Raw genomic sequence first — 20,770 nt, forward strand, 5'->3', positions numbered from 1 at the left:
TGCTGGAAAGAATGCAATTTTGATGTGACCTTGTTGTCTTTACTAGCGGGTGAACCATGTCAAGCTGTCCTTGAGCTACCCTGGGCGAGCGGGAGCTGGCCAGAAGGGTTAGTCATTCGGGGTGAGACTCGCAAATCGATTGCAGGTAGATGCAGGAAGAAGTGCTGGTGGTTGCTCAGCGGGGTGGTGGTTCCTCTCCAGCGCAGGTCAACGCACCAAACAACACAAGTGTGCAGAAAAACAGGTTGTATTGGCAAGGCTGTCAAGTTTGTAAGCTCGATGGATTGGAGGAAAGAATAAAACGAGAAAACTTCTTTTCTCTTTCTTTCTTTTCTTAGTCCTATTACTTTCCAGCAGTTGTTGCCGTTGTTTGTCCTAACAGAGCAACAACAGCAAAATCCCGTTGGAGGCTGAATGACAGCTGAACGCACTGCAAGCACAGCAAATGGTTTTCTGCTTTGGTATCAGCAGCGTCTTGGACTTGAACCAGATTATTATTGCTACTTACAGAAATAAAGGGAAACTGTGCATTTCAAGGTCACTGACAAAAATATTTTACTGAAGTTTGGCTCGCTGGTTTAGCAGCTTTAAGAGATGGTGAGCAGTTTTGAGTAAGTCTATTCTTGTCCCGTAACGAACAGCAACCAAATGCCAAAAAAAAAAGAAGAGAAAAAGAAAGCCCTGTGCAAAATGCATTTGGGTTTCCTCCGGCTGAAGCATGACTGAGTTCTCAATGCAGCCTTGCCTAGCTGGAGCCTATTTTAAAATGCAGCCTTGCCGAGCTGGAGCCTATTTTAAAATCCCGAGCAGTGGTGCTGCCTGTTGCCTGGAAACCTCTTCCCAGCCTCGGGCACTCTCAGCCTAATCACAGCCATCGGCAGCCTTTATTTATTTTCCATCCAAAATGTCATCCCAGGCTTCTGGTTTGTGTTTTTGTTTGCTTGTTTTTGTTTATTATTTAAAGTGAAAAGACGCAAAGCGTAACCATCAAACTCTGACTTTCTGTGGGAAGGGCTTGCTTGGCTGTCGCTGGGTTGCAGTGGTGGGAACTGGCTTTTTAAGCTCTGTAAGGTGGTGGCTGGGGGGGAGAGGAGAAGGGGGTGCTGAGGGGATGGGGCTGAGAGCCCGAGGCAGCCCCCCGAGCTCTGCTGGTGCATGCAGTGGCTTCCTGCGCCGTGTGACGGTCTCCTCCCTAAGAGGAAAACCAAACCTAAACAACTCTGAGCCCTTTCCCAGCACACATGTGCCCAAGTTCCCCTCCCGGTGCAGTCGCACCATCCCGTGCTGGATCTGCGGTTGAGCATTGGGCCGCCCGGATCAGCACGGACTCGCTTTTCTCCTTGTGTGCTGGGGAATCATCCTGCAGCTGAGGTCTGTCCCTGCAGAGGTGTTAGTCTGGGCTTTAGCAGCTCCATGTGGTGACAGATGGATGGAAGAAACTACAACTTGGAGGTTTCCGTGTCTTAGGGGCCTTTTTTAATTCATGTAAACTCTTGGCCACCTTAAAACCTTAATTGATGCCGTCTCTCCCACAGGAAAACCTTAAATGATTGCTATTTCCCACTAGTTAGTGAGCATGATCGATCCTGATGGGATGAAACAGAATTGATCGCAGGAGCCCAGCTACGCTTTGGATGTGTTTCTCTCCAGGGAGTCCCTTGGGAGAGCACTGGGCTAAAATAATCTGAAAGCTGGTAACAAATGCTAACCAGGACAGCCGGAAGGCTTGTATGTGAGACACAGGAGCTGCTTCTGCTGTTCACAAGTTGTTCTTGTGATTTAAATGGTTTATTTTACAAAGCTGAGAATATTTGTTCTACCAAAGGTAGAGCTAAAGGGGGCTTTGACTCGAGATGCAGTTGAACAAAGGTTCGTGTTTTGTTTAGCAATCCTATTGCAGGCATAGAGCAATACGCAAGGCTTACCATGTCATTTCTTTTAGTTTCCTCTTGAGTTAATTTAAAGTTTGACAGCCCACTAAGGCTCTTCTGAGGGTATGCTCTTGTCTTATGGTCTTAGTGCTGGGACATTAAGTATGAATTGTCGGGGATGGAAGAACCTGAGCCAGGCAAAAGGCAGATGTTTTTTCCATCCCCATCTTCCACTGTGTGCTGGTGATTAAGGAAAAACAGACTCATTTACCAAAGAAACTGTGAGGGTGAACGAATCATAGTCTGAAATCGCGTATCCTTGCTTCTCTGTGGAAGGCTAAGAGGGTTTGAAAGGCTGGAGGGGCAGTGGTCTGGTCTCTGGGTTCGGACGGCGTTGTTTGGTTATGTGGAGAGGTGGCAACACCCGTTGAAATACTGTGCAAATCCAAACTCTCCTGTTTTAACTACTAGAAAGAGAAATGACCCTTCTGTTGTTTCCTCTCTTCTGGACTTTACAGCCGATCTGGGCTGCCTTTCTGTACAACACAGCATAGACCTGTTGTCTCCTCAGATATTTATTGTCTTAGTTTCTAAGCAAAGCTTCCTACAGGTGATCAGCTTCATCTTTCTCTGGGGGAGGGAGACAGAAGGAAGAACAAAGTGCATATGGGGGAGGCAGGAACAGGAACAGCAGAGAAACGGTGGAAAACTGTGTGGTCACAGATGGTAAAGCAAGAGGATTCCTCACCCTGCCTGTGCGACCAGCACCCCTGGATGCATGAGCGAACAAAACCACGCTGCTTATGGCAATAGCAAAGGGAGAAATATCCAGTACTCGGGGGGGAAAATGCAGTCTGTCAAGCTGAATTCAGTGCTGGAGGGTTTAAGAAAATAAAATAGAAAAGGACAAGGAGAAATGAGTGCTAAAACACATCGTGGTGGGTATTTCTCCCAGCTGCATGTAGTTGGAGCTCATGCTAGTGTTTTCTTTTCTTTGTAGCCTGGTAGCTTAGTTCTTCCCATTCCCCATTAAGGTCAGTATTTTTCCCTCTCCTTTTCTGTTGTTGGTGGCTGTTGGAGGGTTTGTGCTGTGGCGTGCCAAAACACAAGCTCTTGCGGGCAGCGTTAGGGTTTGTGTCGGTGGCTCCGCAGTGCCCGGGAGGGTGGTTATTTCTTGGGCTTGGTGGTTCCTCTCGTGTCTCTGATTTGCCATCTCGGCGCAGTTCTGCTAATCTGGCTGCTTCTCCCTCCCTACCAGAATGAAGAGAAGAGGAACCTTTCCCTGGGGGGCCATGTCGGCTTCGACAGTCTCCCCGATCAGCTGGTCAGCAAGTCTGTCACACAAGGCTTCAGCTTCAACATCCTCTGTGTGGGTGAGCACGGTCCTCTGCAAACAGACGTGGGCTGAGCTGGGGCACGGTGAGGTTGGGACCGGGATTTCTTGTGTGTCCTGCTGCGCCACGGGCCTCAGCAGTGACTTTAAGCAAGTCAGAAATGCCTAACTCTCTAAAAAAAAGTGCATAATGATTTCGATGAACTTGAGCTCTCTGGAGGTTGATGTGCTTCTGAGTTGTGACTTTCACAAGTGACTGTTGGAGACTCATTGCCCAAAATTAGAGAGAGTTTTGGGAAAAGCTTTAATATAGCAACTTTCTGCCTTTGGTGAGGAGGGGAGGAAACGGGTGTGGGACTGTCCAGCTCTGCATGGAGCTGAGCTACCAGTGCAGGAGCTGCAGGGAGGTCCAAGTGGCTGAGCCTTTGGGGTCAAACCAGAAGAATTTCCGTAATCAGTGAGGTGTTGCTCATCTCCTTTGCTGCAGTAGCTTTGGAATAGGAAGGATTAAGGGAAGACTGTATGTGGCAAGTTAAAGATTTCCATTTGCGAACTGGGGTGGCTGGCACGAGCAGCTTCTTGGTGAATACGGTGTCCAAGTAGATGCAGTCAGATGCACCACGTGTTAGCTGAGAGCTGCTGGTGGTAACTCGGTCATTTCTGAGTGTAAGCCTGCACCCCAAAGCTAGGGATAAGAGGTTTGTATCCGAGCTGTGCCTGGTTAATGCTTTCCCAGGGTGAGTCAGAGGGCTTGAAGCATGACCATCTCTGTGCTAGAAAAAGGGGAAGGGAGTGTTCCTGGTTTTATTGATTGTAAAGTATGTCTTGAAGATTGTGAGCAGGTGTGACAGGCTCTCTTCAAAATAACCTCATTATATTCTTGTTTTTTAATTTGGTATTGACGTGATCTAGCAGGCAATGCTGGCTAGAGTACTAGAAACCAATTCCTTCCAGTGATAAGATGAGCATTATTGTTACTTTGGCTGGTTCTTGCATTGTGTATGACTTCTGAAGTATTGTAACCTGCTAGACCAGCAGAAATACATCCAGAGACAGCAGCTCCCTGCCTGGCCCTCAATCTGCCCAAAGAGAATATGGCTTTGTATAGACTGTGCAGCAAAACCCTGACAACTTAACAAGGTGCTTGTGCCATACCTAAGCCACTTTTGCATATCCAAACCACAAGTAAAAAGCATGGCTGAGATCACTTCATAGACTTCTTCCGTAGCAGAAGGGTAACGGCAGCAGAGGGCAATATGGTTTTAATTAGTGTCATTCTTGGGGACACCAGAATGGATACTCCTGTATTCTCATCTGGCCATACCATTTGTGGAACACTGGAAAAAATTACTGCGGCTTTTTTTTTTTTTTTTTTTTTTTTTGGACAAGAGGGCACGGGGGAAAAAACCCCTGTACCCCTGTTTGCCAGTTCCTGCTCCCAACTGTGCCCATAACTGAACAGGAGAATGTGGCTTATATGGAGAACTCACTATTGATGTGATTCCTTTCACGTTACTCTAGAGCACCAGGCTGGCTTTATTTCCTTGCACAACTCTTAGCAACAGCTGGTAGGAAGCAGTGTGTGCCTCTGCGCTGTTCTGAGCACCATGAGGTATTTATTCTCCAGTGAAGAGCAGAACCTTGAAGAAGGAAAAAGCCCAAACCCCTTGGCAGCAGGAATGGCACCTCCCTCAAACAGAAACTTGCTGACCCTCCTGCTTGCCCATCGGCACGTCCACTGTAGGGCTCCTTGGAGGTGGCTGGGTTCAGCGAGAGGGGCTGCGCTCGGTAGAAGACCGCCTGGGAAATGAGCGGGGAGTAGAAGGCTATTTCCTTGGATTTTGCCTCTCTTCACTCCCATGGCCAATAGAGCTGCGTGTAGTGAATGAGGAGTTTAAATGGGCCCAATCTGGAAAATATCAGAGTCTCGTTTTGTTACCAGGAGCGGCAGTTCAAAGCCTTTCTGGCTCACACACAGCCTGTGAGCCAAATATTCTGGGATGGAGCTTGGTTTGTGATGCATCCCAGGTGTCCCTCAATGGCTGTTGGAACAGGGGGGTTACAGATGGGAAACTTCTAATCTTGCCTCTGCTGGTTCCCCAACAACTATTCTCTCCCTAGCAAGTTTCTCTGCCATCCCCTCTTGACTCCGTGTTCTCTCCCTCTGCATATCTCGGAGGTTCAAGTTGGCAGAATTTTTTCTGCTACTGGAAAGATGAAGATACCTCGGAAGTGCCCTGCTTCATTGCTCCAGCACAGGGTTCTGCTGAGGTCCACAGTAAAAATGCACCGTGGAACATGGCCTCTGAAAATATTATCATGCTTTGGCCTCTGTGTCACAGATGCTATATAGCATTTTGGTATTGGTTTCACTTTGGTTTCCCTTAAACACCATTCTCGTCTCCCCTTGGCTGATCTGGCCTGAAGAATCATGGGGCAACAAGGCAGCCTTGAAGGAAACAGAAATACTAAAGGGAAACTCCAGAAATCAAGAGCAATGAGAGATGAAACCAGCTGGGTTGCAAGATCTCCCTGTGCAGCTGGAGCTCTTCAGGGCAGAGCAGCACCTCTTGCTCTCTGTCAGGCAGCTGCTCTCTTGCTGAGGTTGTTTGGATGCCTGTGGAAGCTCATGCCTGATGTGACGGAAGAGTTTGTTGCTGATTTCCTCCAGTTTGGCCAATTCTGTTTGCTGCACAGGTGGCCCTATCATCTCAAAGTATAGACGTGCTGTCTGTGATGTGTCTGTGCAGAATGGGTCCATCTTGGACAGTTTGCATGTACCGAGCCAGATCTCAGCAGCTCACCGAGTGCCTTGTGCGGAGCTTGCGGTGCTTTTCGGAGAGGAGAGTAAAAGAGCCACAGAGCCGACTGGTGTAGCTGCTGTGTGGATGGAGGTGGAAGGGGTTACAGCAGAATGGGCTTTAGTCCTTTGGCAGTTATTAATGGGACATGTGGGACTACAGGGTTGAGGCTGTGGAAGAAGGACAAGCTGCTTTAAGGCTTCTAGGCAGACCAAAGTTCAGCTGCACAGCGAAATCATGAAACCTTCATCCAGCGTCTTTTCTGCTGTGAAAAGAGATTTTCAGTCTGATAGCTCTGGACCTGCTAGGACAACTTGCCATCTGCCTGTTTCTCTGCACTGAAATAGGCCCCCAGATTCCCTCCTCACAGGGGTCTCTGCTCCCAAAGAAGGCAGGTCCCCAGAGACTTTAATAGCAAGATAAAGCAAAGACAGAAAGTGGTAAAGAAGCCTGTTAGTCGGGAATCTCACAGAAAGGAGTGAGAGGAAACCTCATTGTCAGACTCCCCTGTCCCCTGCACAGCACGCCGAACACCCATCGCTTCATGCTGATCTGCAGTGTTGCCTGGAGCTGTCGCTGTGTTTGGGACAGCCAACAACTGACCCAGATAGTCCTTGTCAGTAGGAGCAGCTGAGTTTTACTCCTTCTCATCTGAAGACTTAAGACTCTACTAAAATTGTATTCTTCCCAGCTTCTCTGGTGCAGGCTCCCAAGCAAAGTCAGGGTAGGTGGAGGGGAAGATAGTGTGTTTTCCTGTGCTGTATGATCCTCACTGCAGAGATGAGACCAAAGTGCTCTGTGCTAGCTTTGCGTTAAGCATGGGAGGCCTTCGAGAGTGCAGTTACCTTTGTGACAATTATATGTCTATCCACAAGCAATTTGTAGTAACTTTTCACAGTACAATTTAGTTCTGCTCTGTAATTAATGTTCTTTGAAGTACCTGTGACAAATTCATGCTGCAGTGAGCTGATGATTTCTCCTTCCTAGGTGAGACCGGCATTGGGAAATCCACGCTAATGAATACCCTCTTCAATACCACGTTTGAGACGGAGGAAGCCAGTCACTATGAGAGCGCGGTTCGCTTGCGGCCACGGACCTACGACCTGCAGGAGAGCAACGTCCACCTGAAGCTAACGATTGTGGATGCGGTTGGATTTGGGGATCAGATAAATAAAGATGAAAGGCAGGTCTCGTGCCATCTGCTTGGCATTTCTGGGCTTGCCTCTGGTGCTTAGACGTGAACTGCCTGCAGTCCTGCTTGCAGCGTTGCAGAGGAGATGTCTGTGTTTCTGTTTAACAGAGAAGCTCCCTGCAGTGGCTCTGGTTCTGGGGACTAAGTGTAGAGGGAGTTGGGTGAGGTGCCAAAAAGAGAGGTCATAGGAGGTCTTTCCAGCAGAGAATGGTGTCCTCCAGGAGCATGAGCAGTTAACAAGCTGTCCTCAGTGCAGAGTTGGGAATTATCTGTTCTGGCAGTGATCAGTGTCTCTGGACCTGTCTCATTTAATTACACAGACATCTTGTTCAAGCCCCAGGTAAAGGCTTTCTGGGACTCCAAGGTCTCTCCTTGGTCATGTTGCATTGCTGCAGCCAGATGGCTGAGGCCTGAGGTCTGGGCAAAGTTTGATCTGTGGAAGTAGTCGTCTTTCCGTGCTCCACTGTCCTTAGACTTTGCAGTGCAGTCTCAGGACATGCCAGCAACCGTTGGATTATAAGGTCTGTGTGTAAATGCCACACTTCTCCTGCTGTAAGGCTAAATTGTTCGAGTCTTGTAACTACTTTTTAAATGATACCACGGTATGTCTAGGAGAACTCCTTAAGCCTTCAAAATGTTTAATTTTGAGCTCCAGTATCTGGGTTGCTAATGGTATGGTTTTAGTTACAGGCCGATAGTTGAGTACATTGATACGCAGTTTGAAAATTATTTGCAAGAAGAGCTGAAAATCCGACGATCTCTCTTCAACTATCATGACACGAGGATTCATGTCTGCCTGTACTTCATCACCCCAACCGGGCACTCACTCAAGTCCTTGGACCTGGTGACAATGAAGAAGCTGGATAGCAAGGTAAGGTGTTGGAAGCCATGGTCCCTCTTTCTGGAAGTGGTGATGCTTCTGTTAATATGCGGAAGGCTTTGTTTCTTCCATGTAAGTGCTGGACTCCTTCCTGCATGATAGCTGAGCCATTTTTAGGACTCTGGTAAAACTTCGTCTGCCCTCTTGGGTTGCTGAGGTCCAGTGCTTTTTTTTTCTCACTGGTTTTCCTGAAAAATGGCAGGTGAAAAACCTGTTTTCCAGCTAGCTGTGTGAAATCTAGAGTGTCCATCACTGTAAGAATCTTACTCGGATTAGTTCATATTTATTAAAGCCATCAGCTGCATCTTTATTAGCTCTTCTTTACAGGTGTGCAGGTAAGGATGTGTTCCTGTTCCTGCAGTTGAATTTTGGAAACTGCGGAGCCACCTCTGCTGTCCTGACCTGTCAGCAGGAATAGAGGGGCTGAGAACCACCAGAACTGTAGGCACCCTAAGGTGGTGGTCAGTACAGAGGAGACAAGGGCTGAAGAGAAGCGTTGGCTGTGCATGCTGGCTTACGGGGAGTGCGTGAGCTGTCACTGCTGGTAGTGCCAGGTGATCTGGATAGGAGACCACAATATCTTCTGAAAATGTAAATAGGGTGAGAAATTCTCAAGGTCATAGGAATCCTAAAAGTGGGTCATGAGAGGGTATAGCTGTGGGTTGTTTCTTTGTGCATAAGCTACTCTGCCGCAGGGGGCAGTGGGCTACTTAACCGGCTACCGCTGATATTCCTGCAGCTTGGAGGAGGTTTCTGACACACTTTTGGTTGTTCCAGCTGGCTTCCAGGGAGCTGCAGGAGGCTTCAAAGGTCACCAGTGGCAGCAGCACCTCTTCTTTTCTTCGCAAGAATTTCCTAGGTTTCAGAGCAGTATTTTAGCAGCAAGGTGGTTCCTTCTGGATGGCAGATGCTGATCAGCCTACGGAGGGGGAGGCAAGGCAGCTGGGACCCTGCAGTAACTGGGGATCCCCTGGGTCACGTTGAGGGAATGCTCTCTCCTCTGGCTGTTGTCCACGTGCAGCTCTGTCGGTCTTTCCTGGTGGGCAGAGTTGCCCCTTGTGGGGTCCCTGCTGTTTGCCCTCACCACCCGGGGCTGTTGGCCTGCTTTTCCTTGGCCCCACTCCAGAGCAGGCACTGGCTTCCCATTGCAGTGGGCTGTTTGTAACCGTGGTGGCTGTTACACTCACTTCATCAGGGATCCAAAAACTTTCCCTTAATAAACTCTTGTCTCTTGGCACGGTGCCAGCATTACATGTTCCCAGAAATATGTTTGGAGGAAAGCTTTTGCACGATTCCCCTTGGTGCTGGTGGTCCCGCAAAGCTTTTCTCTCCTTTTCCTTCTGCATTCCCTACTTTTCACATCTCCCCCTGGCTGCCTTTAATGTGGTCCTTGGGTAGTACCAAAATAAATCCTTTGTGCTTGTGCAGAGATGGGAACTTTGTGTGCACACAAGCTTTTTATACTTCTCAACTTCCACTTGCATAGTCCCTCTCTGAAGTCCTTTTATCCCTTTGCTCTCATCTGCTTCTTACCACAGTGTGAGAACATCTTGGATTTCATGGTGTGGTGGCCTCACACAAGCACACACATGGAAATGAATAAGCAAGTAGAGACCATTGATCTTTTCTGGGTGTCAGGGGTTTATGTTGCATTTCTGCATCAATGTCATCCCAGGACATCAAGGTGCTTTCCAGGCACTCCTTAAAGATTTGTGCGTGACAGTGCTGTGCCCCTTTCTTAGTACACATGAACCATTTGTGCACATGTGCGGAGTGAAGTGGGGTGTCAGCAAACCCCAGGCAGCTTTCTGTGTGCTCCAGACTGGTAACAGCGAGGGGTTACCGTGGCTGAGCAGAGAGGTGACGTGATGCGCACTGACGCACGTCTGCCGCCGTGTGAGCACACCTGACCTGGCTTTTCTCTTGGGAAGCTTTACATGGCTGGTGGCCCCTGTTTTACAGTTGAAGAATGGAGCCCGTGGAGACAAAAGGTGTATCGGAGGCAATGCTTTGCTGCGTGCCCTGCTGGTTCAGCCTCTGAGACTAGTTTGACAAGGGTTTTGTAGGAACCTGGCCCAGTTACACCTTTGCTTTAGCACACCGGTGGCATGGCATCAGGTGTTGGGCAGGCTTTTGAATCTGTGTGACGATTTCAATAATGAATCTTGCTTTTAGCGTAAAGTTTACAAAATCCCTTCTGGGTAAGGCTTTTTTCTAAACAATTCTTCCCTTGTACTGTAATACAATATTTGTTTGGCTGAGCTCATGGCCAGCTGTTGTCTCGGGTATTTGATTACAGCCAGAGAGCTAGAAGCATCTTCAGAAGTGGTTCTAGGTAGATGAAATGTGGCTGCCTGGCTGGTAGGTGGGAAGCATGTATGACCTGGCAGGGGGTGGCTTTCCATTGGGTTTAACCTGGGAAAAGGAGGAGATAAATAACATAAATAAAATTGCATCTGTATCGGATGAGAAGGTGATTTATCGATTTAAACCACAGCTCTGCCCTGGAAGGTGGCGGCACAGCTGTGTGCTGCCGTGGGCATCCTGGGGCGCCCTGGTTGTTGTCCCTGGATGGTTTCCAGCCAGCGTGTGCTGTTTACGAGCTGTGGCTAATTGCTTGCCCTTCGTGAGCTGACACATCCAAGGCGGGTCACTGGCCCGTGGGGATGCTTCAGGCCGGTTTGTGCCTCTGCTGTTTGGCTTCCAGGGTAGGATTTGCCTGTTGGCTTCGCTGGGACTTGCATTCAGGAACACTCTGGAGATGGGGAAAAATACAGCTGTATTTCACAGTGTGAAAACACATGTAGCCTTATTATATTAGCAAAACTATTTTCTACCAACTGACTTATTTTGGCACGTTGTTGTACGTTTTATTTTTGGAGATGAGAAATAACTCTGCGGTCAGAATGACTTGACAAGGAGGTGCATTTTATGTGTGTGCATGTGAGTTCACTGTCTTGTCTGAAGCACAGACTTCCTCTGGTCATAATTCAGGCTCCAGCAAAGACTTCCAGCACATGGACTGTCAGTCAAGGGGACACTGCACGCCTGTCACATTCAGTGGGATGACACTCCAGTAGTCAACTTCATGATTTTATTACTAGATCTTTAAATAGAGAATATTGCTCTTCTACCCTGAGACATAAGAAAGTTGCTCTACAGTGTTGCTCTAAGCAGGGCTGAGCTGGTGTTTTCTGGAAGAAGAGGGAGGAATTGCTTAGGCCAACTGAAAATGGACTAAAATCACCCCTTGTGCCGGTTTGTCAGTGTGCCCGGCTGGCTGGAGAGCACGAAGCCATGCACACAGCAGCTCCCAGGCAGTGCCTTTCCCCTCGCGGATACCGCTCCTGAGCGGGTGGTACGTGAGCCCTCAGCTGACCCTTCTTCTGGGCGAGATGGTGGATCCAAGCCTCCTCAGCTCTTAGCAGGTCAGTGAGGCACCCAGCTGTGGTTGCAGCCCTTTTTACCTTTGTAATGAGGACATTGCCCTGCTGAGGAGTGGAGTGAGCAGCAGACCTTGTTCTGTGTAGGTTTGTGGTCCTTGATAAAAGAGGCCAGATGAGTGGCTGAGAGAAATACAGAATTTATCCTCTCAGATTTTGCAATGAGCAAATTAAGACTATTTTCTTTTGGAGCAAGTAAATGCACTTGTATTTAGTGAGTGCTAAACTAGAGGGGGGGAGAAAAAACAAGTAGTATGGAAAAAACACTGAGCTACAAAGAGAACTTGAGCTGGGAAAGCAAGGTCGTTTATTTTAATGGGCACGCACTGGAGACCAAATGGCTGCTATGAATTTCTGCTCTGTAGGACAAAAAGCGTTGGCTGTTGGGAAATGTTCGATGGCAAATCAGACTTTCCCCTCATTTGTCTGAATTCTTCTGTTTTACTGCTATGAATTTGTCCGCTGTTCAGACAGACGAGTTTTGTTGGTGGTTGTTTAAGCAGTGGTTTGCAGTATTGCACTTGGCTTTTCTGGGTGTAACAGCATTATCTAATAGAGGTTCCTGTGACAGATCCTGCCCCGCTGTAGCTCTCCCAAGTACGAGGCCACAGTGAATCACATCCCTCCTGAAGGATGTGGGATGTGGCCGTTGTTTGCTCTCGATCTTGGTATGTAGTGGGCACGGGGGGACCTCCCCACCCCGCAGCTTGTGGGTGTCTTTGAAACCGGGGTGGGTGAAGCCGCGCGGGGTATTGTGCTTGGTGACTGCTGTTGTAAAACCAAAGCTGAGCAACAACAGCATGAAAACAAATCTCCTGTCTGCTGCGAGGCACCCTGCACCTTTCCCAGGTGGTCCATCTAATCCGCACAGCACGCCTGAGTTGTGATCCTCACGGAGAGGCTCAGGGAGTCCTCGGGAAGGATCCGCAGCTGCTGTGAAAGCATCTGAGGAGTCCCTGCTCTTTCTGCTTAAGCATGGGAAGGCTTCACATCAGCTTGCTGCAGTGTTTCATCCTTGCGCTTGTCTTCTAAAGCGGCTTGTCAGCACAGCCAGAAGTGGATAGGTGATAACTCGAGATGTGACAGTTAGGCTGTCTCTGCCTCCCTCGAAGTGTGTTACAAAATACATAGGCAAGAGCAGAGGCTTTGATCTGCTCGTTTTGTGTTTATTGCAAGGTGTTTGTCTTTGGTTTATCGGGAAGTCTTGTAGCCAAATTAGTCCTGGAAAACTCTTCCCTCTAGTGTTCAGCTGGGCTTGTGCTGCAGTTCGCATGCAAAATGTAGCACCTTTGTGGTTTTGTGAAATGTAAAGCAGCCACCGGGATAGGACCTGGGTCAGCCCGCGGGCACCCGCGCTCCCAAGAGCTTGCCTGACTGCTGCTCACCTGGTTATTTTTCCTTCCTTCCTTCTGCTGTAGGTGAATATCATCCCGATTATTGCCAAAGCAGACACCATCTCCAAGAGCGAGTTGCACAAGTTCAAGATAAAGATAATGAGCGAGCTGGTCAGCAATGGTGTGCAGATCTATCAGTTCCCCACAGATGACGAAGCAGTCGCTGAGATCAACTCTGTGATGAACGTGAGTAACGCTGCCAGTCGCGTTGCCTCCAGAAGTTGTGACAAATTAAATTGCTGCACAAAAATGCATTTGAAGGGCAAGGATTGTCCGGATGCTAAATCTGTTTGAAAGTTGAGCTGTGGATCTGACAGTCGCCTAAGGCTGTTGCATACAGAATTAATTAAAATGTGGCTCTTATTTAATCTGTGGGCTCTCTAGAGAAACTCAGCTCGGCTCTAAAATTTGTTTTATTGAATTTTTGAAAAATGCTTTCTTCAAAATTCATTCTGTCTGCTTTTAGGCTTCTTTTCATTTGAGGAGGGAGAAACTTTGAATAAAAATTTTACATTTAAGAGTTACATTAGCCTTCTGACTTATGGAGGCTGAGCAGAGAAAACCCAATTGAAAATAAAGAAGAAAAATTGTTAGACTCTGTGTTGTCTTTTTTGAAATTCAAAGATCAAATTCAGACCTGACTGAAGCATTTGTAAAACACTTTCAAGTTTCCTGTCTCCCAAATCAGAGTGTAGCTATTGCAGTAGAAACAGCTGAAATGTTTCCACGTTAATTTTTTAAATAAAAAGTAGCTTTTTCATCAAAATGAACATTTTTCTGCATAGCTGTTTCTGATTAAATGCTTTGTCTTTTCTCTCACCCTCCCTTTTATTTTTTTAACTGTCAATACCCAGTTGACTTCTGGGTCAACTAGATATGTGTTTTCCCTATAATAGTTCTTTTTTGCTGAATTTGTGAAAAATTTGGAGGATGCATTCTTTTTAAAATAATTGCAAGCTGTGTGCATTGGGGAGAAAGACGTGAACCACGCTTGCTTGGTTTTTCTTTTTCTTCCCTCCCCTCCAATGAAAATATTTTTGGCCGCTTCTCTACCAGTTCCACACTTCTGGATCCATTTCCTCCTAAACGTGAAGGATTTTGTCAGCCTCGTCCTACTGGAGCGCTTGCTCCGTGGCTCCTCTCCTGCAATGCCGAGGACGGTGCCCGGTTTCCTTACTGCGCTTGGTGCTTTGCAGACTTGGAGAGCCGTGAGCACATGTTGTATCCTGCACATGTCCCTTCCAGTGCCCACACACAAACTGCTGTGCCAAGGCCTGTTTACGGATGTCTTTGCTTCTTTCTGCCAGGCGGGGAGTGCCCTGCTCTTGGCGTGTGGAGAGACTACAGCTGCAAGAACAACCTGACAAATGGATAGAGGGAGATCAGTAATGATCATGGTGTTCCTACAATATTTCCCCACCTAGTTCAGTCCAGCCAGCATTGCTAGTAAGCTGTGCTGTGGCCCTACGCTGCTCTCTGTCGTAATATCCCAGCTCATGGTAGAGACTGCTCTGAGTATCGGAGATTGATAGCTTCAGAGGAAGGACTTTTTGAAGTAGGTCCTGTGCCTGGGCGAGGGGGTTCTAATGGTCAGGCTGATCTCTGAGGGGTTAGCCCACGCACTGAGTCCCTGGCCTTGGCTCTGTTTCAGGCTCATCTGCCCTTCGCTGTGGTCGGCAGCACGGAGGAAGTGAAAGTTGGGAACAAGCTGGTGAGAGCTCGGCAGTACCCGTGGGGAGTGGTGCAAGGTAAGGCGCTGTGAGCCGGGCGCCCGCTGCAAACCTCCCTTGTGCGTGCAAGTGCACGTGCTGGCACCCTCTGCCCTCCCAACAGCGCGTCCGCACAAAAGTGCCCTGTGCTAAACGGCGCAGAAGAGTCCTGTGCAGCCTTTTGTGGGTTGGCCAGCCTTTCCTTTGAATTCCCATTCCTACCGGCAAGTAGTAAAGGTCAACGGGAATCTCTGCCTCCAAGGGGCTGTGCTGTGCCCTGTGCGGGACAACAGGTAGAGGTCCTTGGGAGGGGAGTCTCTGGAGTTAATTGACATGTGCAAATGTGCTCCCCCGCCACGCGTGCAGTTCGCTGACTTCTCTCTTTGCTTCCATCAGTTGAGAATGAAAGTCACTGTGACTTTGTGAAACTGCGGGAAATGCTGATTCGAGTCAACATGGAGGATCTTCGGGAGCAGACTCACACCCGCCACTATGAGCTGTACAGGAGGTGCAAACTGGAAGAGATGGGCTTCAAGGACACGGATCCGGACAGCCAGCCCTTCAGGTGAGCGGCCTTCATGTCTAGCACCAGTTTAGAGCAATAGTTTGGTAATGACATCCCAAAAGAATGGGAGGTTTGTAGGTGGTATTCACAATGCTGGGCTGGAAAATACTAGCACTGGATTTGAACTTTGCAGCTGACTTTGGTGGCATTCCCTTCCCTGCCTGTTTGTCTTTAAGCAACGCAGACAGGCGTGCATTTCCCCATCCCTAACTCATTGGTGTCCAAAGAGTCTGGATTTTGTTTGCTTTCTTCCTCAGCCTCCAAGAAACATATGAGACCAAAAGGAAAGAGTTCTTGGGCGAGCTCCAGAAGAAAGAGGAAGAAATGAGACAAATGTTTGTTAACAAAGTCAAGGAGACGGAGGCAGAGCTGAAGGAGAAGGAGAGAGAGGTGGGTGTGCCAAAAACCTGTGAGAGGAGCCCAAAATACAGCCAGCATAGGATCTGGGTCTGGGCAGCATACAAATCCTGGAAAGCACATGCAGCTCTTGAGCAGACCTCACCAGCCAAAGCACTAACATGCACACACACCTTCCCCTACTCAGAGGAGGGGACATTGGCCAGTGTTTTCAGAACAGCATCACTGGTTTAGGTGCCTCAGAAACAACAGTCTTCCCCATCCTGCGCAGTGTGTAGGAGGCTCGGCTGCTGCCTGGTGAGTGAAGGGCAATGCAGGACGTTTTGGTCAGCATCCATGTTGGGTAGACTTCACTCCTGGAGGCTCACTGGACAGCAGAATAAAGGGGGCAGCTGGGCTGGAGTCCCCCGGCTCAGTGCTGTGAGGCCACGGGCAGCTGCCGTGACTGGGGAGGAAATAAATGGACCATCTGCAAAACTAGCGAGGAACGGAAGAGCCCACAATGCCCCACGGCAGGGCTGCAGACCGAGCTGAGATCCTCAGTGCAGTTATCCAGGGCTCACGCTTTCTCCCGGTTTGATATGTGGTGTCAGGCAGAGCTGAATTTATTGTCTTCACTGCTTTTAGCGAAGAGGCTGTGATTGCCCAGAGGTCAGCTCTGCCGAGGGGCTTGCACAGTGCAGGGGCGCTGGCTGCCGTACCCCGCCAGCTGGTCGGTCTCTGTGGGGTGGGGGGGATTCGTGCGGGAGGTGTGACTGCGGCCCCGGGGGCAGCGGGGCAGGGGGAGCCTCCGCAGCCTGACGGTCGTGCTGGATGTGATGCTCAGAGGGTCTGTCTCCTACCAGCTGCATGAGAAATTTGAGCACTTGAAAAGGATACACCAGGAAGAGAAAAGGAAGGTGGAGGAGAAGAGGAGGGAGCTGGATGAAGAGATGAACGCCTTCAATAGGCGGAAAGTAGCGGTGGAGACCTTGCAGTCCCAATCCTTGCAGGCTACCTCACAGCAGCCGCTGAAGAAGGACAAAGACAAGAAAAAGTAAGTGACTGAACTCAAGTCTTTCTCCTCTGCCGTTGGGAAGCCGGGTGTCTGCTCAGATGCTTTTGCTTAGACAGCAAATGGAAAAGGGGATTTTGGAATCCTAATTCCTACCCTTCTGACTCTTTGCAAAAGCAGAGGAGAGAGAGGGTCCACCTGTGCCTGGGCACCACCCTGGGGAAGTCCTGTGGCTGCAGGTGGGAGGGATTCGCAATTTGGGGCCGTTCTCTAAAGGCCAAGAGTCCCGGGGGGTTTGCCCTTGCCTCTGTGACAGCCAGCTCAAAGGATCCTGCGAACCGTTTGCTCCTGGAAACAGACGGGAAGGTGGGTAGAAATAAGCTGCATCTTCTCCCCAGCAGAGAGGAGTGGGGACAGTCTTGACGCAGCTGTAATATCTTTACAGGTGAGGTCCCCCGTCACACACTACCTCGCTGTGATCTGTAGGCTTGGGGCCCTCTTTGGAGAGTGCTCTTACTTTATTTTCAGAGGCAGAGCTGTAAAGAAGGAAACAGCAGCTTAGAGTGAGGATGCATTGGAAATTCCTTAGGGCTTCATGTGAAATAGGGCTCCAAGACACAGTTCTGCTTACGAGAAAGCTCCTCTCCCCTAAAGGCAGAATTCTTATCTCAGCTTGCTGCGAGTTAATTGACATTGCTGAAGCCAGCAAGAGTGTGGAGTGAGGGCATGTAAATAATGCTCTTTCAGCTGCCTGGTTGTGTAATGATAGAGCAGGAATGGGGCAAACAGGTTTAAGAAGAAAAGGAGGGGGCAGGCGATCCTGCTTCCATTCAAGCCAGTCTTCAAGAAACACTGGCTAGGGAGCAAACTGAGAAGCGTGCCGTCATGCAAGCTGATAATTCTGTTATTCCACCATTTTTTGTCGCTTCCTCTTGCGTGAAGGAGCTTAAGTGTCAGAACTGTATTCTGTCAAATCCAGAACAGGCTGGTGGCAATGCTTTCTGAGCCTTTTAGTGATGAAAAAAAAAAACCAACCCTAAAAATCAAGAGTAGCAACACCCGAGTTTGCTCTTGACAGCACAACTTTCGTCTTCACGTTGCTGATGAGATCTTGTGGTCTGTCATTTCTCTGCTGTGAACTGCAGCACCAGAGAAGCTCATTCTGCATTACCGACATGCTAGTAATTTGTTTCTTCCTGTGGAAGATAACTGCGTATTATTTAACGTATTTCCTTCGAACGTAAATGTGTTGGTGTTAAACCAAAACCAAAGCACTCTCTTCTGCAGACTTCTCAGTGTGCTCTGGGCATGTCCCACCTCACGCACAGAGTCCAAGGCGCTTTGTAAAATATGTTGCTGAAAATAGAGTTTAATCCAGCTAAACTCACACATGAATTAGGGGCTGAATACCGGGGCAGCCTGAGGCCCCGGTCTGCTTTGAAGGAGGTGATGCTCTTAACTTGCACAAGCGATGCCGGTCGCTGAGATGCTCCGGCGGTGATGTACTGTGTGTGCGCTGGCCAGGCGGAAACGCTGCGCCTTCCTCTCTGCTCCGTCTGTCTGTGATAGAAATAGGTTTCCTGCGCTTTGCTGGTTTTAGCCCACCTACAGATGCGAGTCTGGACGCCCTTCCTCTTCTGGGCAGCCACCGTCAGAAGCGGGGCCGGGAGAACGCAGCTCGGGCAGAGTATGAAGGACCGAGGGGCACCCACAGCATGTGCTCTGTGCAGGGGGGACCCCTGTGCGGTGCCGGGGCCGGGGGGCTCCCTTCAGCACCTGGAGCATGGCTAGAGGAGGTGCACTGTCACCAGGAATAAAATTAATAAATTAGGGAGAGGAAGTGGTTTTGGATTAGGGTTTCGGTATTTTTTTTGCAAACCTGTGAGCTAGTTCAAAGTGTGGCATTTTGGGGGTTTCTGCTCTAGCAGGATAACGAAATTTATAGTAATAAATTCAAAGGAAGGTGCCTCCCCTTGGCCTTGCCAGTGACCTGTCTTCCCAGACCCCCTCTTCATCTGGGAGGCATCAAAAGGAGCCGGGGGTCTTGTGAAACCTGTGTCTCAGAGAGCACAGCCCTACCCCACCCCACTGCCGCATCCCAGGCGGTCGGTTTGATGTTGCCCCCACAGACCGCACGGGCATTAAGCGGATCTGCGTATTCCCTGGCAAGCAGCAGGAACGTCTTTGCCAGCTTTCTTACCGAGATCTTTCAACCAAACCGGGCTGGAAGGCAGCTGGGATCTGGGGAGCCGGTGGCAGGCAGTGTCCTCCCCCGGGACCGGCGACAAAGCTTCCCCCGGCAGAGCGCGGGGTTCAGGCTGTGCCCGGGGCTTCGGTCAACGAGCGTTTTTAGTAGCTTTAGTAAGTAAAACTGGAGATGGACGAATTGCAGGTGTCGAGGGGAAATAAAAGCGCTTGTGCTGAGGTTCTCTTTTGCGCTTGCAGCTGCCAAGCAGGTCGTGGTGTGTGGCGCGGGGCTCGGCGTGCCGGGGGTGCTCTCGTCTGTGAGTCTCCAGATGCCCGAGCAGTGTTTGCCCTTCTCTCCCTTTTTTTGTTTATAACATATCTCGCTACATTTTGGTTTTGTTTAATTTTCATAACTTTAATTCATGCTTTTTTATGTTTTGTTTCTTTCAGTTAATCACACACAGACTTTCAGGCCAAGAGTGGACTTGGTGCTTTCATGTGTTAAGTTGCTTGAGTTTCCCACCCTGTGACCCTTCTCATAACATTGTGTGAGTGGACCAAAGTGAAAGAGAAAATGAGCATCTTCGGTGGTTGCAGTGTAACGACTCGCTGTTATCTGTACAGAGTTTATCAGGAGGTTTTAAGGAAGTAACCTTACCATGTACATTTTGTTAAAGTCAACTAATCCCTTAAGTAAGATGTTTTGTTCTAAACCCAGTGATTGAGCAGTCGTGTATAAAGTGACCGTAACTGCTTGTCTGAACTCATCTTACCCACCAGCTAAATACTTGCTTTCTAGATTTATTTTTTTTTAATTGGCTAAGGTGACTGCTCGAGGCTCATCTACCTTCCCCTGTACCTGCACAAATGTGAGGAGTGGTATATAGAATGCTGAAACGTTTATTTTTCTAACAAAATTCTCGATTTGAGTAAGTTTTTTAGAATGGGTAGAAAAACACAATGCTTAGACTTTCTGCCCTGGGAATCTTAGTCTGAGTAACCCTCATTCCAGTAATTATATATTTTAATCCTGAATTACTCTAAACACTTTCTACATCATTTATAATATATATATATATATATAAAAAGAGAGAGAGAGTGGTTAATAAAATTCATGGGACAATGTTTTGAATTTTCTTTACTGCTAAAGTAGAACATTTATACAGAAAGATTTTTTGTAAGAGTTTGTTGTATAATGTGGAACTACAGGATGTGTGTAACTTTTCACTTGTCACTTACCAATGTATTTTACTGTTGTGGAAACACTATTTAAGTGGTCATCTTTACTTTTACTCTTTAACCTTAAACTTATTATGTGCCTAATAAGGAGAATCCCCTGACCTTGAGCTATGCACCGTATTTATACTGATAGGCTCTATTCCTCTTAGAAGGTGCTTCCTTTAACATTCCTCATGCCTAGAAATCTCAGCCTTGTTTTCCTGGGCAACGGAGCTTAGAGGAATAATTAGGATCAATATGATTTTTTTCCACTCAACCCGTTTTGTGATAAGGCAGGACGATAACTGAATAGAGACTTACTAGCTATGCTGTCATGGAAAATTAGTTGGACCCAATTCCATCCATTCATCAGATAATAGGCTAAAAGAAAGCAAATATTTATATTAACCCCCACATAGTGTCTTCAGAGTTTATAAAAACACTGGCTGGCTAAGTGTTAGTTGTGAGTGCGTGCATTTTTATTTAGTTATTAACGTTACAGGATTTCTCTGATTTTTTTTTTTTTCTTAAAGACGTGTCTTTAAGCTAAGATGTCAGCCAATTCCTTACGTGAGATGGAGGTGCACGGCCTTGCATCTGAGCCGCTACAGGTCTGTTTGAGGGTAGCATTTTGCTGGACTGTAAAATGGGGTTCTTTAACTTGCATATCCCGTTAAAGCAGCTTTTTTTTTTTCTAAATACATACTCAGGTGTTAAACTGTTTTCATATGGGCATTGGCCTTTTTATATGGATATATTGAAAATCATGTCAGTGTTACTTGATGCGTGTAAGAACGAACCTCATGCAGATCTCACAGGTACCTTT

The 20,770-nt window shown here is 48.2% G+C and overlaps 1 protein-coding gene across 2 annotated transcripts in view; it reads left to right on the forward strand.

Moving 5' to 3' along the window:
* The window catches only part of SEPTIN8 (septin 8), a 34,192-nt gene extending 14,399 nt beyond the window's left edge, over positions 1 to 19,793 (forward strand). Inside the window, exons 2-10 of one of the 2 annotated variants that reach the window (XM_059825538.1) lie at positions 3,130 to 3,244; positions 6,993 to 7,188; positions 7,882 to 8,068; positions 12,939 to 13,100; positions 14,566 to 14,662; positions 15,020 to 15,188; positions 15,446 to 15,578; positions 16,391 to 16,581; positions 19,177 to 19,793. In XM_059825538.1, the coding sequence (XP_059681521.1) occupies positions 3,130 to 3,244; positions 6,993 to 7,188; positions 7,882 to 8,068; positions 12,939 to 13,100; positions 14,566 to 14,662; positions 15,020 to 15,188; positions 15,446 to 15,578; positions 16,391 to 16,581; positions 19,177 to 19,180 (1,254 nt within the window). In that variant the 3' untranslated portion in view covers positions 19,181 to 19,793. The remainder of the gene's footprint in view (positions 1 to 3,129; positions 3,245 to 6,992; positions 7,189 to 7,881; positions 8,069 to 12,938; positions 13,101 to 14,565; positions 14,663 to 15,019; positions 15,189 to 15,445; positions 15,579 to 16,390; positions 16,582 to 19,176) is intronic. The other variant, XM_059825539.1, reaches the window with a different exon arrangement.
* The last annotated feature ends 977 nt before the right edge of the window (positions 19,794 to 20,770 follow it).

This window comes from Gavia stellata, chromosome 16 (genome assembly GCF_030936135.1).
Source record: "Gavia stellata isolate bGavSte3 chromosome 16, bGavSte3.hap2, whole genome shotgun sequence".
NCBI lineage: Eukaryota > Metazoa > Chordata > Aves > Gaviiformes > Gaviidae > Gavia > Gavia stellata.